General features: G+C 35.0%; 2 protein-coding genes across 2 annotated transcripts; both read left to right on the top strand.

The window, feature by feature from the left end:
* Nucleotides 1-1,898: 1,898 nt before the first annotated feature.
* NUU61_009352 (uncharacterized protein) lies at nt 1,899-2,613 on the top strand (the record flags this gene model as incomplete). The annotated part of the gene is made up of 2 exons (XM_056659877.1): nt 1,899-2,314; nt 2,376-2,613. 2 exons carry the CDS (start codon nt 1,899-1,901, stop codon nt 2,611-2,613), a joined length of 654 nt encoding a protein of 217 aa, XP_056508170.1.
* A 199-nt stretch (nt 2,614-2,812) lies between these two features.
* NUU61_009351 (uncharacterized protein) lies at nt 2,813-3,204 on the top strand (the record flags this gene model as incomplete). The annotated part of the gene is made up of 2 exons (XM_056659876.1): nt 2,813-2,861; nt 2,888-3,204. The coding sequence occupies 2 exons, from the start codon at nt 2,813-2,815 to the stop codon at nt 3,202-3,204; spliced, it is 366 nt and encodes a 121-aa protein (XP_056508169.1).
* Nucleotides 3,205-15,759: the final 12,555 nt, after the last annotated feature.

Raw genomic sequence — 15,759 nt, 5'->3', positions numbered from 1 at the left:
GGGATATAATTTGAGCCACAGTCTCCACATTGTCGGTGCGTAGCTGATTCAAGCATAGCCTCTCTTTCAGTCGATGATATACCACCTTACATAGCCGCAAACGCATCGTATCTATCTCTGTTCTCCGCTCCAATCCTGACACGTAATTGTAGGATCTGGCAAGAGGATCACTCCCAAGATCAAGAGAGATCCTATTGTCTTCTGTGAAAAACAACAAAGGATCATCTTCCCAGAGATGTAGCTTGGCCGTGAAAGCCTGAGGGAACGTTATCATGGACTTATTCGGTGCTTTACGCCTTTTCTGGGAGCTTCTGAGTCTCTTATCTGGACGGCGACCGATGCTTCTTCTGGTCTTCAAAGGGATATAGACCCATAGGTCTCGGAGGGAGTTAATAAACTGATCGATATTAGTTTTGCTTGTCAACTGGTATAACGAACGTACCTCCGGTTCCGAGAGCACCGGAACGATATCATGCTTCCCATCATTCTCAGCCTTTGTGCAGGCTCTTTGAAGGGTCTCAAGGATCACTTTGCTTTCAGAGAGACCCATGGTAGTATGAGGTTGAAGAGACAATAAACCCGCTTTCTTGTGAAGTGAGAGAAAGGAGAAAAGGACTCTGTTCGAATTCTCAGCTAGAAGCCACATCATCTCGTCCATCTGTCCGTCTTGTTATTGGTTCAACTGCGGATGCACTAAAGCAGGGATACGCAGCCACTATCGAATCATTTGCATAGTCTAACCGCCACTTAGCATCTACGATAAATTGCTATTATTGCTCGGACGGATTCACTAGCTGCATAGCGATCGAGAGGATGCTGTGGAGTACCGGCCATAATCGAGAGGCCAACACTTAAAATAGTAGGTGGATCTTTCCCTCGCTGTTCGGCGGCTATTCAGAGGTGCTCGTGCGATAGCACACTAAGCAATAGATCTGTGCTCCAAGGACTCTATAAGTTAGTAAGGCACGGGCCGTCGTGTTATATTCCAATTTGCTCCTTTTGGGCCACCTGCCATTAGGAACTGCTGTCTTGTGAATATCGTTCGTCTGCCCCGCTAATCATCACACCCTCAAAGAATATCTTATTGGACCTTGCCAGTTGGTGGTGGCTATGTGCAGATGCCAAGGCGCCCGAGTGTTCTGGGTGGAAGATACGATCCAATGATTTTATGTTGAAGTTCAGCTAAGAGGGTCAGTGCGGCGGTCGTGCATCTTCGAGTGATAATCATCCCGTTTATCACCCTGTCTATTGCGCTATGCAAGACCTCTCGGAATGTTTAATCTTGCATCCTTGTCCTGCATACAGTGTATCTTTTGTAATCTCGATAGAAAATAATTTAAATTATCTGAGACTTATAAATAACACTATCAATATCCTGATATATCTCTACTCTTAATATCAAAAAGAACCAATATTTTGTTGTTGAGATAATCATATTTACTATGTGTTTTGGGGTGATTCGCTTGTATGATCCAGTCGCTTGTAGATTACGTTAGTTAATTTTTCCCCATTAGTAATAACCTACCTTATTCGGCTTTTTTTCTGGGCCCTGCGGCAGGCTGATAGTATAGACTTCTCGTCGGCTGAGCAATGTCTCGATAGGCGGCGGCTCGCTGTGTGATGGGTTGTCATCGCTCTAGGGATATGTACGGAACACTGAACCAAAAATAGAGGCACGTCTTCCACGAGATACTACTCTCCTGCCACACCACTGTTTGAGCAGCCGCTGCCCCACCTGACCGCCTCGGAACCTGCATTCGTCACAGCATCACTTGCGAAATGAACCTAGCGTTTACAACTTGACGCCTATTGATGCTCCTTGAAATATATAAGGTCCTCTCTAATATCTGAGGGAACATATTAAATATATTTTCCCCTATCATCACGCGAACACAACCATGGCTGAACTAGTCGGACTAGCTTCTGGAATCCTCACTTTGGCGACATTTGCGTTTCAATGCAGCGTCTCACTCTACGAAACTGTAAACAGTTTCCGTTCACACCCAAGGCGTGTACGCGACCTCCTTAGTGAGCTGGAAGCTTTACGTGCCGTGCTAGCTCCCCTCGTCGAGCTAGTTAAGTCGACCTCTGATGCCAACCTCTCAATCTTGGATCGGCCATTATTGCGATGCGGCAATGCTTGCAATGAGTTCCAGCAAGAGTTACTCCAATGCGTGTCGCGATCGAACAGCAACCGCTCAAACTTCCATAACTGGGCCCGGTTGACGTATATGGGTGACAATATTGACGATTTCCGCGACTTACTGGCAGGATATAAGGCTACAATCAACATTGCTTTGACCTATACTACTCTGTAAGCTGCAATATCCCTTTTCGCCGCTCTTCTATTTTATTAATTACTAATTGCCTATAAGGCGCCAATCTACAGAAGCTGCTGAAAGTATCGGGGACTACGAAGGTCTTATACAAGATACGAAGGAGGATCTGGGAATTCGGCTCGAAAGCATTGATAGAAAGTTGGAACAACTAGTAGAAAAGGATATGGATCAGTCCGGATCAAATACGGCCGAGCTACATTCGCTGAGAGAGGAGCGCCTGAGTACAGAGAAATGCCTTCAAATTTGTGCCCAGTTATCGAGCCATATCGATTAGATCCAACAAATAGCCGGGGAGGCAGATTCTTCTAGAGAATCAGTCAGAGCTAAGTCGTCGCCCGAAACACTCACTAACGAAGGCCTGCAGGAATGCAAAAATAGCTTAGCTACGACGGCTGCTAAGTTGGAAAAGCATATACGAGATGTCATCGATCGGCTTATCGCGAAATCTATGACTGCAGCCTCTTCCGACGAAGATGCTCAAGATTTATCGAGGCTACGCGATGAATAGGAGGCTGCTCGGCAGTGCTTGGATATTTGCTCACGGGCAGATAGCGACTTGAAGGAGAACACCAGTATTATCGAAAATCATGGCACCGGTGACTCTTTGCAGTTTATGGTTTCCGCGAATGGGAAGGTTCTTCATGGAAAGAATCGCGGTTTGGGTTGGAGGAACACTCAGGTGGGTGGCTACTTAAGCAACGAGTCAGTCCAGCAGTTATCGCGAGACCTTGCGGCTATACACACTAGTCACATAAGGAGTGAAAAGCCTATCTCAAAAGATGAGCCTACACCAAGTACATATAATGCGGTGGGTGGCGAGGCTACTGAATATCAGGAACGATACGGGCGAGGTTTCACGCTATAACGCGAGGGTTCGCAAGAGAGTCGATAGAACCCGAGGCCGAACATCGCAGATTTAATTTCGAGTGGAGAGAGGAATTCTTTAGTGATAAAGACTATCTTATAAAGGTGTTCTGTTGTGTCTAGTATTTATAATTTATCTTGTATTTTTCTGGAAAGGACTTTAGCTCGCATCCAATAAAGAGGTAGTTGGTTATGCTAGAGGAATTAACAAAACTAATAGAGAGCTGCGACTCAAATTTTTGAATTATCTAGTCGGTATGCGATATAAGCTTCCTGACTAGCAGTGGGCCGAATATCCAGAATTTCTATGTACTACCTACATACCATATACCTATACTAGGGAAACTAGTCGGTATTCGCGGACTAAAGAATGGGAGCTTCTAGCCGTAATGGCCAACTTTCTAGATTACCTACGTTGCACATTAACGTTAGTCTTAACTGCGATCAGATGATTTAATAGTTCAACTTCGGTATATGTAGCAAAAATAACAGAGAGCCATTTGGCGCTCCAGGAGAGACAAGATATTGCGAAACTGGCATCCCATTCTTTTGCAATACCCCTCATTAATTATGTCGTTCCGTAAAGTTTGCAAGTGAACCATCTATATCATCCCATTCATTACCGCTTTAATGCGTTCATAGATCTGATATCTCAAGAAAGTATGTTTTCTTCCATGAGGAATGCCATGGCGTCTTGATCTGTTTGGAAGCTGCGAAATCTCCAAACAAAGGAATACAAGTCGTCTGGTGTGCTATATCGAAGCGTAGCGATGGTGTAGATCAGTGCTTGGTGCAAGGTAGATATTTTGGTAAGATAAGCTTTGCGTCTGCGGTCACTACTCGGGTCAAAAACACACTCGTGTCCGTTCGCAGCGCAGCGTGCGCATAGTATTACACCAGAGCACTTTGCGGATTTAGCCTCAGATTTATGATCAGGTTGGTACTCCTTACGAACCTTGACTCGCTTTTTCCGACACTCTGTACAGGCAAGGGAGGCTCTTTTTCGGGGGGTACAAGAGGTGGCTTCAGCGGATTGAGTATATGTGCTTCCAATGGCTGGGAGTAAAGTGTGTAGCGGCATGTCTGCTGATATTCGGTGATGGGATATTCGTTACTTTTAAATGTCAAAAAACTAAGGGGTCTATTTGTATCTCTATACTGCACTAGTCAGGTTTATAAGTACCCTTGTGATGGTGCGTGGTATTTTTTTTGCGCCAGGGGGTTTCTTGTTTGCTATATTGGAGGAACAACGAAAAAGCGCCACCAAGGAAGATCAATAAAAGCAAACAAAGAAACGGATGATATTTAAATCCGACCCACTAATATCTGTGGCGACGAATCCGATTGGTGACAAAGCTACACGTAATACCGTGCTACTATGCTACTTGCCTATGGATGGATGATCTAGATTCCTTCCCGTTCTATAGTATATTATCACAAAATTAAGTGGGTCTGCGAATAACCAATTAAGGAACCAACTATTACCGTATCTAGAGAATGTCGTTAAATGAAGGTGTACGAGATGATCCCTCAGATCGTGTACACTTTGGTTGGGGTTTGTAGAGCAGTGCTGAGAAGGCTGGAGGTCGTATATGCGTAACAGAAAATGGTAGGCCTGAGTATTTTATTTATAATTTTGTGCTGTTGATCTAGATAAGGCTTGTTTAATCAGAAGGAAGCAATAAGCCCCCTTTCCTTTTCACGAAATCACAAAAGAGCCTAAATAACAGAGGAGCGGGGACAACCACCTGATCGCTAGTTAATATCTTAGACCACTCTATCCGTGAGCGAGAACGCGTCTAAAGATCCTTCAGGTTTATAAGGGACATCCCACTTATTATTCCTGCTCCTCAGCGGCGTCCAAAGTCACCATACCCTTAAGGACCCTGTATATATATATTAGCGAGGCGGTGGCTATGTGCAGATGCCAAGACAACGGAGTGTTTTCAGGTGGAGTGGTATGATCCAATGATTGTATCAAATAGTTCAGCTGAGAGGGTCAATGCGGCAGTCGCGCGACTTGGGTGATAAATCACCCAACTTCTCACCCTGTCTATTGCACACTCACCCCTGCTCACCCCCGGTCGCGCGACGCTAAGGCGGCTCTCACCCTAAACTCACCCGGGCGACCGGCACCCGGCTATTGGCCTCGGACAAGCCACACGCCGGCCAGTTAGTAGTTGGGTGGGTGACCACCAGCGAATCCTGGCTGTTGTATGTTTTTTGTTTTTGATTTATTGAACCTTTCGTAGAGTAAGGCGCCTTTCTCTCTAGCCATTTCAAAAGCTCGTAATCCCCATGACCAGCTAGTCCTATTGGAACAGTAGAAAAGTGGTGCCCAGGAGTATCCGGGGATACAAACCGGCACTTTTTTTTTTAGCAGTAGTCGAAAAATCTCGAAGCCGGCCTGTTCAACTTCAACTGGAAGAGGACTGAGATACGTATTTGGATTACATCGCTGGTTGGGGCTGACTTGGTGGGCCAGAAAATACATAGTCAAATTGGCGCCATAAAAAGAAGACCTGAGACTAGGAAGATGGCCCGAAACAATTACAGGTAAAATGGCTCATGTGATTGCAAGAGGGGTATTTGAATAAATGAGCGTGTTAATATCCTATCTATGGTCAAGGAATGCCCGGTAATTTTCTATATGAGGGTTTTCTTTTTGGTTGCTTTCATAAAAGCCCGCGGGCTATCGGGACTTGATAATAGAGAAGACAATCGACTATAGAGACATCGCTGTTCCATGTAATCAAGCTGCAAGTGCGTCAATCTTTCAGTAGCCCTTTTGTGACGACAGGGGGAAAGTAGTAAGTGCATGAGAGAATCGAACCTTTTGAAACATCCTGAAGCGATAAATTCGCGCCGCGGGGTCAACCAAAGTTGTGAAATTCGTCGGCGATAGGGAACTATGTAAGCACTCAACAGCCGCTCTCAAAAACATAGCCACTTGGTTATGCACCCAGTAGAACCAGACATTGAGGATTGAAAGAACCTTGGAAGACCACCAGAGATTGTAGATAATGAAGCTCTCAACGAGAAAGAGAGAAGTTAGCTATCACCAAGTAAAATAAACCGAGGGAGCGCTATTTCAAGCAGTAACGCCTGCTGCAGTCAATGCTCGATCGTGCATCTTGCCAGCCAACTACTGAAGGCAGAGATTCAAGGTTTATTGGATTATATTTCTAACTCTAGAATTGTCACCGTCATGCTGTAATAGGAATTGTTTCCAATTAAGATCGGTGTTTCATGTTTGAATCTTTTTAGATTTACTGATTGGATGAGGTTCTGAATTCTATAATTATAGCCACAAGGCAACGATGAAGGCGTCTAGTAAAACAAACTAGGGCTTCTTAAAAGTTTTGGTAAGAATAGAAGATGCCACATTAAATAATAAGTTTTAATCAGACGCGCGCTCTGATCTACGATGTAGATCAGCACCACGGTATAGATTTAGCCGCCAGCCACCAACTCAACAATATCTAGCTCTGGAAATACCTAGGCGCCTTATCAAAAAAATGAGTGATAGGAGACAGGGCTTTACAGGAATAGAATAGCAGCGCTTCTCTTTCAGTCTATTTAAATGTTGTGTTCTTCGCTTATATCGAAAACTCAAGCACGATCACCATTGTAACAGCCAGCTAGCCATTCTCCAAATCCAGAAATTACCAGACGACGAAGCCATTCTTTACTATGTGCCAATGGGACCTGGTTCTGTGCCCAGCTCGAGGCTGTGTTATGGGGACCGCCACCACGCAGCGATGTCGACAGTTGCACCCCTCCACCCTCCACCCCAGCGAACACCCGCGAACGCGTCTCTTTGACACGATGCAGACAATGCCTTGGACATGACTCCGGCTATGGATCAGGCTCCAGCTCTGGCTACGGATCAAGCTTTGGCTCTAACTCTAGTAGTTGATACGTCTTCATATCATGGTAAGTAGATATACATAGCTATAAACGGATATTTTAATACTTACTGCCTTTCAGCAGAGTTGGACTCAGGATTGTCGATTTGGTTTATCGAAAGAAATATCGCGGAGTGACGAGTACAAGAACGAAAGGAGTGATAGGACCGAATCGGCACAACGGAGTAGAACGAAGAAGGGCGGGGGGGAGGAGAAACAGCGAGAGGGAAGGATTGGTATATTTGAGATGACGGCCATTCATTCAATCTTCTCAGAATCATAACAGGCTTGAAGCTCTTAACAGCCAACACCCATTTTGGAGGAAATCCATTGTATTGTTCTTGGAATATTATTTTGGTCGGTTTCACTTAAACTCTCACAGACTAGTAGTCTTCATAATTGTAATAGGCAATTTTCAAGGTCACCCACGAGTGGAACCTTCTAATTATTTTCAAGGAATTCTAAGGATCAAGAAAGTTTTTATGCTGTTTCATAAACTATAATTCGTAGGTAGGTTATTGAAGGCGAGGTAGGAAACAAGCGAGAGGAACTATATTAATGGTATGCATAGAATAAAGCGCTAACAACCTAAGAGAATAGGTCGTATAATATTAAAATAAACGATAAAATCTAATAATAGGTATTGACCCTGAAGCTATTCTTGGTCCTCCCCAAATTTAATATATTTTCGAAGAACGTAGAGGTCGACTCAGTCATGCCCTACGTTGATACGACGGAAGATCCTCACACGGTCAAGTATTTAGCACGATAAAGGTGCAGTCCTATACAATTACGGAGGACTCGATAGTTCTATGGAAGAAGAGCTATAGTCTCAGGCCGAATGCGTTCTTCACTGGGAGCGCGATAAGAAAGAACAATGGAAGGAGGGAGATCATGGACGAGATCGAGTTTGCCTTTAAGTTCCCTTATCTCAGAAAGCAACTGAATATAACTTTAAGTATCACTCGGAAGGAAAAGATAAAGATGACCGTCTATTCTTGAGTTTCGTGCTCTAGTATATTTGTACAAAACCTTACTCCGCCCGGGAACTTCTTATGTAAAAAGCTCTATTACTTCTGACTGAGTGAGCTTCTGTTTGTCTCTAAGCTTTACTAAGAGGTGACCTTCCTTCACGGACTATAGTAAGCCCTTTCTCGTGGAGAGAATATTTTACGTACCTATAATCTCAACGCCCAAGTTTGAATAATCGTAGTCGTATATTGCTATCTTAAAATTAGGATAGTAGCCGAAGATAGACGCAGTATTTATATTTAGGGAAACCGGAATATAGTGTGATAAAGCCCTCTCGAATAGCTAAGAGAGAAATTATAGTAGATCTTTAACTAATATAGCCATAAATTAAGAACGAATAGTAGTAAAAAATAGGTATTTACGGCGATAGGTGTTACGCGTGCCTCGCTGGTCACTGTGAACTGGTTCTTAAAGGTGATACTTCTCTTAGTAGCTGCTAGCCTTAAGTCTATCTTTAATCGTACTAATACCTTGTGAGGCCTTATATAGAGGGATCCTGTTAGATACTTACGAAGGTATATTAGTAAAGGGTACACTGAACAGGTTAGTACTAAAATAGCTCCCTTACTCGTAGGATAGTTATCACGAAGGTAAACTATAAATAAAACTAAAAGTAGTATCTAAGTAATAATATATAATTAATCACAAAGAGCTAGATATATATATAAAAAGTACTTTTTATATATTTAGTCCTTTCTACCTATTAATATATCCTAATATATTAACTACTATATCTTTTTATATCCTCCGATATATTATATTATATAATAAAATAGTACTAAAGGATATCTAATATATATAGATATATATATAATAGATTTCCTCTAAAACATATATTCTACCGTTAGTTCCCGCCGTCACTTAGGCTCGCGCTTACTGATCGGTTTATAGGCTCTCGGTGGCCCATAGTCAAGTTACGGGGTCCTTAGATAACTGGTGTCTGCAGGGTCCGTAACAATAGGTTCCTGGTTAGAGAGCCGACTAGAAACCTTTCTAGTATATTTCTTTCTAGGATTTAAGCATTTTGAGACCTAGATATTCTATTTATTTAAACCTATTACCTTATATTATATATATTAGCTTAGATAAGAGGGCGAATTAACCTCTAAGGGACGAGATCCTAATAAGTAAACTTATATAAAAACAAGATCTTAGCCTGATTTAACTCTAGCGATACTTTCTAATTACCGGATCTACTCTATATTAGTATAATTATCGTAGAGGATTATAGGGTCGATATTTTCACTATTATAGACTTTTAAGGCTAGATAGGATTGTCCGAATTAGATATTAGAGGGCGTTAGTTAATTAGCTCCGAGTTAGCCTATTTAAGGCCAGGAGCTTGAGAAGCCTACTATAGATTATTATCTATATAAACCTCGACCGATAGACGCGTAGGAAAAGGATATTACCTAGTTTTAGAGGGAGGCGGGGTGGTAGTAATCGAGATAGGACTAGACATGGACAGACCCATCCCATGGGTCAAAGATCTTAACCCATGACCTAAACCCACGACCCATAGGTCGGGTCAATAAAATCCTGACCCGCCTATAGGTTGACCCGTGGGTTAACGGGTTAACCTATTTTTAACCTATTTTAGTATAAATTTCTTAATTAGGATAGATAATTTATTTACCTTTTTTAATAATACACTATTGTTAAATACTGTTTTTGTTCTAATATAACTTATAATTCTAACTCTTTATAAAAAGAATATTATATAGTAATAATATATTTAGAATATATAATATATTAATTTATTAATTTAATACTTTAAGGTAAGAATTATATTTTATAATAGGTAGATATAGGCGAAAAAAGATATTAGTTAACCATTTCTTATATTAAACCTAAAAATATATATTTAAAGTCTATAGTAGTACTTCTACTTTTTATATAAATAAACTATATATATTAGAAATAATAAAATAGATATAAATCTAATATCTAATATTTCTTTATTAATATATAAGTATATTATAGTCTTATTTATATAAAAGAATTATTTTAAATATTTTTTCTAAATTTATATAAAATAATAATATTAGCTAGTTAAATTAAAATTTTTTAGGGATAAAAAGAAAAATCTTAGGGTATTACTCTTACCTAATTATTTAGGTTAACGGGTTAGCCTATAGATTAATCTATTAACCTATTTCTTACTATCTAATAAACTTTGTATATATTAGTAGAGCCTATTCTAATTAGTTATAAAATTTAGTACTAGGATAGTACTGAATTCTATCTACTAATAAGAAATAAGTATTAGACCTATATATTCCCCTAAATCTACAATGATTTACCTTAGATTATTTTTCTATATCTTAAGTCTCTTACTATAAAAGGGTTATATAGTCCCCCTTTTACTAGATATAATAAAATATATACCTTTTTATAGTAGTCTTTCTACCTCTATTAGAATCAGGGTTTTAATCTATCTATATAATTACTTAAAACCTTGGTTTTAATCTATCTACGCGTTTACTTATAGCCCCGGTTCTAATATATCTACGTAAAAAGGTTAGCTAGTTAAGTTAAAATTTTTAGGGGATAAAAATAAAAGTCTTAGGGTATTATTTTTACCTAATTATTTAGGTTAACGGATTAATCTATAGGTTAACCCGTTAATCTATTTCTTACTATCTAATAAGCTTTATATATATTAGTAGAGTATCTTCTGATTAGTTATAAAATTTAGCACTAGGATAGTACCAAATCCTACCTATTAATAAGAAATAAGTATTAGACTTATATATTCCCCTAAATCTACGATGATTTACCTTAGATTATTTTTCTATATCTTGAGTCCTTTATTTTAATATATTATTACTATATCTCTTCTATATTTTAGTTATCTACTTTATACCCTCTCTCTCTTATTAAGAGTAAGGGGTTTAAGTTATCTATTTTCTATTCTAATCAACTTCTTGATACCCTCTTAGAACTACTAAAAAGCTAGTAAACTAAGTAAAGCCTCTCTCCTATTATATTACTAATACTAAAACGATCCGATAATCGGAAAAAGACTTAGATGATTTTTGATAGTGTAAATAAAATAGAGTTTTTAAACTAGTAGCTTAATACCTAAATTAGTGGTTCTTATAATATTATAAAGAAGATAAACTAGAAAAGTCCACGATAGACTAATATATAGTTATATTTTAATTAAGTTATATATTTAGTAATAGGAGAGCTAAAGCTCCTATATAAATAATATAATAAGATTATAGACTATTTAGTCTATACTAAAAATAGAATAATAGATCTCTAATATTACTAGAATTAGAGTATATACTAAAAAGGCTAAAATACTACTAAATATTTAATAATCTAATATCTTATAGAATATATAGTATATTATATAGCTATTATTTAATTTATAGATTAATCTTTCTTAGATTAAGAACTCTTCTTAAATAGTCTAGCTAATTATCTAAAAACTATAGAAGTAATAGTTAATTATTATAATAACTATTTTATAGCTTCTTTTTTAAACTATTAAATATCCTAAATTCTAAGCTCTCTTTTAAATAACCTAATTATTATTATTTATTCTTAGTTTCCTTTCCTATTAAACTATATAATATTAAATCTAAGGAATAACCTAAGATTAATAAAAAGATTTATTTTAGAAACTTCTATCTAAGGCTAAACTCTTTATTAGTCTTAATTATTAGATATTATTATTTTAATAAATATTTATAGCTATTTTTAGCTATTTTATTAATATAGACTAGAATTATTAAAAGGTTTTATTTAGCTTTAAACCTATTTCTAGTATATATTTTAGATAGAATCTTAGTATAACCCTCCTCGATATCCTCTAGAAATATTAGATTAAAGACTAAATACTTATAATAATAATTAATAATATATTAAATAACTTTATCTTTATTTTAAGTATCTAAGATTCTATTTAATTATTAGATATTAACTCTAAAATAATAATTATTTAGGTTCTATATATTATATATATAATTTAATTAAGTTTAAAGTAACTATTTAGCTAGATAAAAATAAATCCTTAGAATAAAATAACTAAGACTATTTAATCTAAGGAATATACTTAATATATCTATCGAAAAATATAAAAATAAGATATTATAATAACTCTTATAAAGATATATATTTATACTATTTATATATTAGTTAAAATATTAATTTATTTTATATTTTAGATTAGAAACCTTATAATCTTTATTAATATAAGCCCTTAATATTAGGAGTCCTCTTAAAAATAAAGGATATTACTATTTATACTATCTTTATTATCTATAATAAGCTATTTAATTATTTTAAGAGATTAATTAAATAGTTTAATAAAAAGAAGGTTAGATAGAAGTAATAGATATATTAAACCCTTAAATTAGCTAAAAATAAACTCTATAAATATTACTCTATAATAGATAATAAAAAGCTTAATAATATTTATATAATTAATACTATCTTAGTCTTTTAATATAAGATTAAATTTTTTTAAACTAAAGACTAAAACTATCTTTAGATAGATTATAATATCTAATACTAATAAAATCTTAAAGATTAGCTTCTAAGCTACTAAACTAGTAATATTCTAAGCTCTTAATTACTATCTAAAATAAAATAATCTTATTAAATTAATAAACTTAATATATTTTTAATAGCTAATTCTTCTATTTTAAGCTTCTAATCTAAAGTAATATAGTATATTAAAAAAGATAAGTTTCTATATATACTTTTATTAAAACTAGGGTTCTAAATAATCCCTTAAAACCCTAATTCTAATCTATTAAGTTTTTATCTTTCTATCTTTATTAGAACTAGGATTTTAAGGCCTATCTTAGAACCTTAGTTTTAATAAGGGTATTAATTCTAATCTATCTAAATATTATACTAATTATTATAATCTATCTTTTATCTAGATACTATCCTAATCCTATTTTATTAGTTCTAGAAGGATTATTAGTATAAATTTCCTATATTTATAAGCCTTATCTATAATCTTCTCTTAATCCTAGTTATTAATATTAGTATTAAATAATTATTTAATTCTATATATAATATTTATTATTATTAATAAAAGACACTAAATATATTTATTATATAAGATCTAATAATATTTATATATATTATTAAATTAAAATTAAAAAAAGTAGCTTATATTTATTTAAGAGCTTTAGGAGTAAAATAAGTTAGAAATTATATAAAAAGAAAAAGAGATCTAAAAGACTTATAAAAAGATTATATTAATTAATAATAATAAAAAGAAGGATATTATAGATCTAATAATTATAGTTAATATATTTTACTAATTATAGTAAAAAGAAATTAAAAAATAATTATAAAGATAATTATAGCCTTTTATAGATTTCTAGTAAGGTTTATAAATATCTATAAATATTTAATAATTATAAGCTTTAAAATTAAAATTAATTAATATTTAACATAATATTCTCTAGAATTATTTTTTAAGAATTATTCTCTTAATTACTATAAAAAATTATTTAACTAAAATAAATATAATATCTAAAAATATAGCTAAGAATAATATAATTTATAAAAGTTATATAGTTAATAAAGTATCCACCTAAATAGATTAAATAGATTAATCTATTAACCCGCCCATAGGTTAAGAGGTCTAACCCACAACCTACCTATAGGCTAACCCACAGGTCGACCTATATGGGTTATCCGCGGGTCTATCTAGGTCTAAGTAGAATATTAGCTATTTCTTGTATAGCTACTAGCCTAGGGGCTATACCACGTCTATCTATAGAGAGTATCTATTATAGAAGCGATTCCTCCTCTGTCTATATTTATTTATAGCTATTAGCGTATGTATTAAGTCGAAAGGTGGTCCCGCGAAGACGCGTACGGAGTATAGACTTGGGCATATCGAATTGGCGCGCTGCTTAGCGAATAGAGGGAATTTCTTGCTTCCGAATAGCCTCGATGGCTAGCAAGATCCTACCCTCTTGCTGTGCGGTTTTCCCGGATTTTTGAGAGCGAATTAGTGGCATAGTGAGTGGTTGAAAAGCGTAGGTACGCGTAGGGCACGCGATTTTAATGGGGTGCGCAGCTCGCGGGTATTGATAGGGGCACCTCCGGGTTCTAGCTGAGCGAGGTACGCTAAAACCTGAGCGAGGTTCGCTAAGACCGGAACTACTATATTCTATTAATGTACCTTACTTAATATTTTAGCTAACCGAGGTTCGCTTATTTTAGCGTACCTCGTTTAGCTATTATAAAATTAATATATTTTTATATATAAAAATCAGGTGACTATACTAGCCCTTTTTTAGGGGGTTCAATTTTATCTTCTATATATACCTAAATATCCTATACTAATAAATTTTTGGGCTTTATTTTCGCCACAATTTTAGTTTGAATATATTTAAAATATTATCTTTATATATTAAATATATTATAAATATATATTTACTTTTATTTTTATCTAGAATTAACGCGTGGATAGGTAGTTATTATAGTAGTTACTAAAAATATATAAATAAAGAAAAGAAATATTTAAATAACTATTATCTATTACTATAATAAACTTCTCTTTTTTTTCTTTTTTTCTTTTTTTATTCTTTTCCTATCCCTCCTTTATCCTTATTTCTATTATCTCTATTATTTTAACGCGTATTTAGTATATATTAAACTATTAATATATCTAACTAAGCCTTATACGTAAATTGTGTGTATGTTAATAATTATAAGATTATAAATACCCTTATATATATATTATATACCTTTAGTATACTTAGAATATATATTAACCTTCTATAGTTATTATATTATAATTAATAGTAACTAGATATATAGTATCTATTTCGATAACTAGCCTATATACTATCGATACCTATATAATAAATACTCTAGCGTAAGTATATTTATTTTTAATCTATAATAGATATATATTAATACTAAATATAGCTATCCCTACTAACTATCGCCGTAAGATCTAGTTTAAATATACCGCGGGCTAGAATACTATTAAGTATTAGATTCTAACTAGAGATTAACGTGATACTAACTTTTTAAACGAACCTAGTTATAGTCCTCCCTCGAGCGATATTAGCTAGTATTACGATACCTTAGAGCAAATTACGTACATATCCTTAGACTTAGTTTAATATACTATTAATATATATTTACCCTATATATAATAGGGCCTTTGATTAAGCCTTTACTATAATATAGGGAACTCGATTCTATTATTACTCTACTCCTCTTATCTCTAGTTCCTATAGTTAATATCTAGTATAGATATCTTTAAATTATATTAAATATATATTTACTAGATATAGCGCGGCCCTTCTCCTCCTCCTACTCCTAATATTAAGCCTATCTTTTTCTCTATATCTATATAGATATAGTAGATATCTAGTATATAAATAATTTATAGTATTAGTAATAGTAATAGTAATAATAATAGTAGTATTACTTAGATATAGAGATTGTTTTAGATATAGTAATAACTTTTTTATAATACCTATTTAGTTCTTAGATAGAGGTAATTCTGATTCTTTTATATTTAATTTTTTTAATAGAATAAATAAATTAGTTATAAGTTTAATATATACCTCTAATATTTAGAATATATACTAAGGATATATTAAAACTTAAATTTAATT

The sequence above is a fragment of the Penicillium alfredii genome (genome assembly GCF_028826965.1).
Source record: "Penicillium alfredii strain IBT 34128 chromosome Unknown utg000011l_segment0_segment0, whole genome shotgun sequence".
NCBI classification, from domain to species: domain Eukaryota; kingdom Fungi; phylum Ascomycota; class Eurotiomycetes; order Eurotiales; family Aspergillaceae; genus Penicillium; species Penicillium alfredii.
Note: the sequence above shows the minus strand (reverse complement) of the source record. Positions and strands in the feature narration are given on the sequence as shown.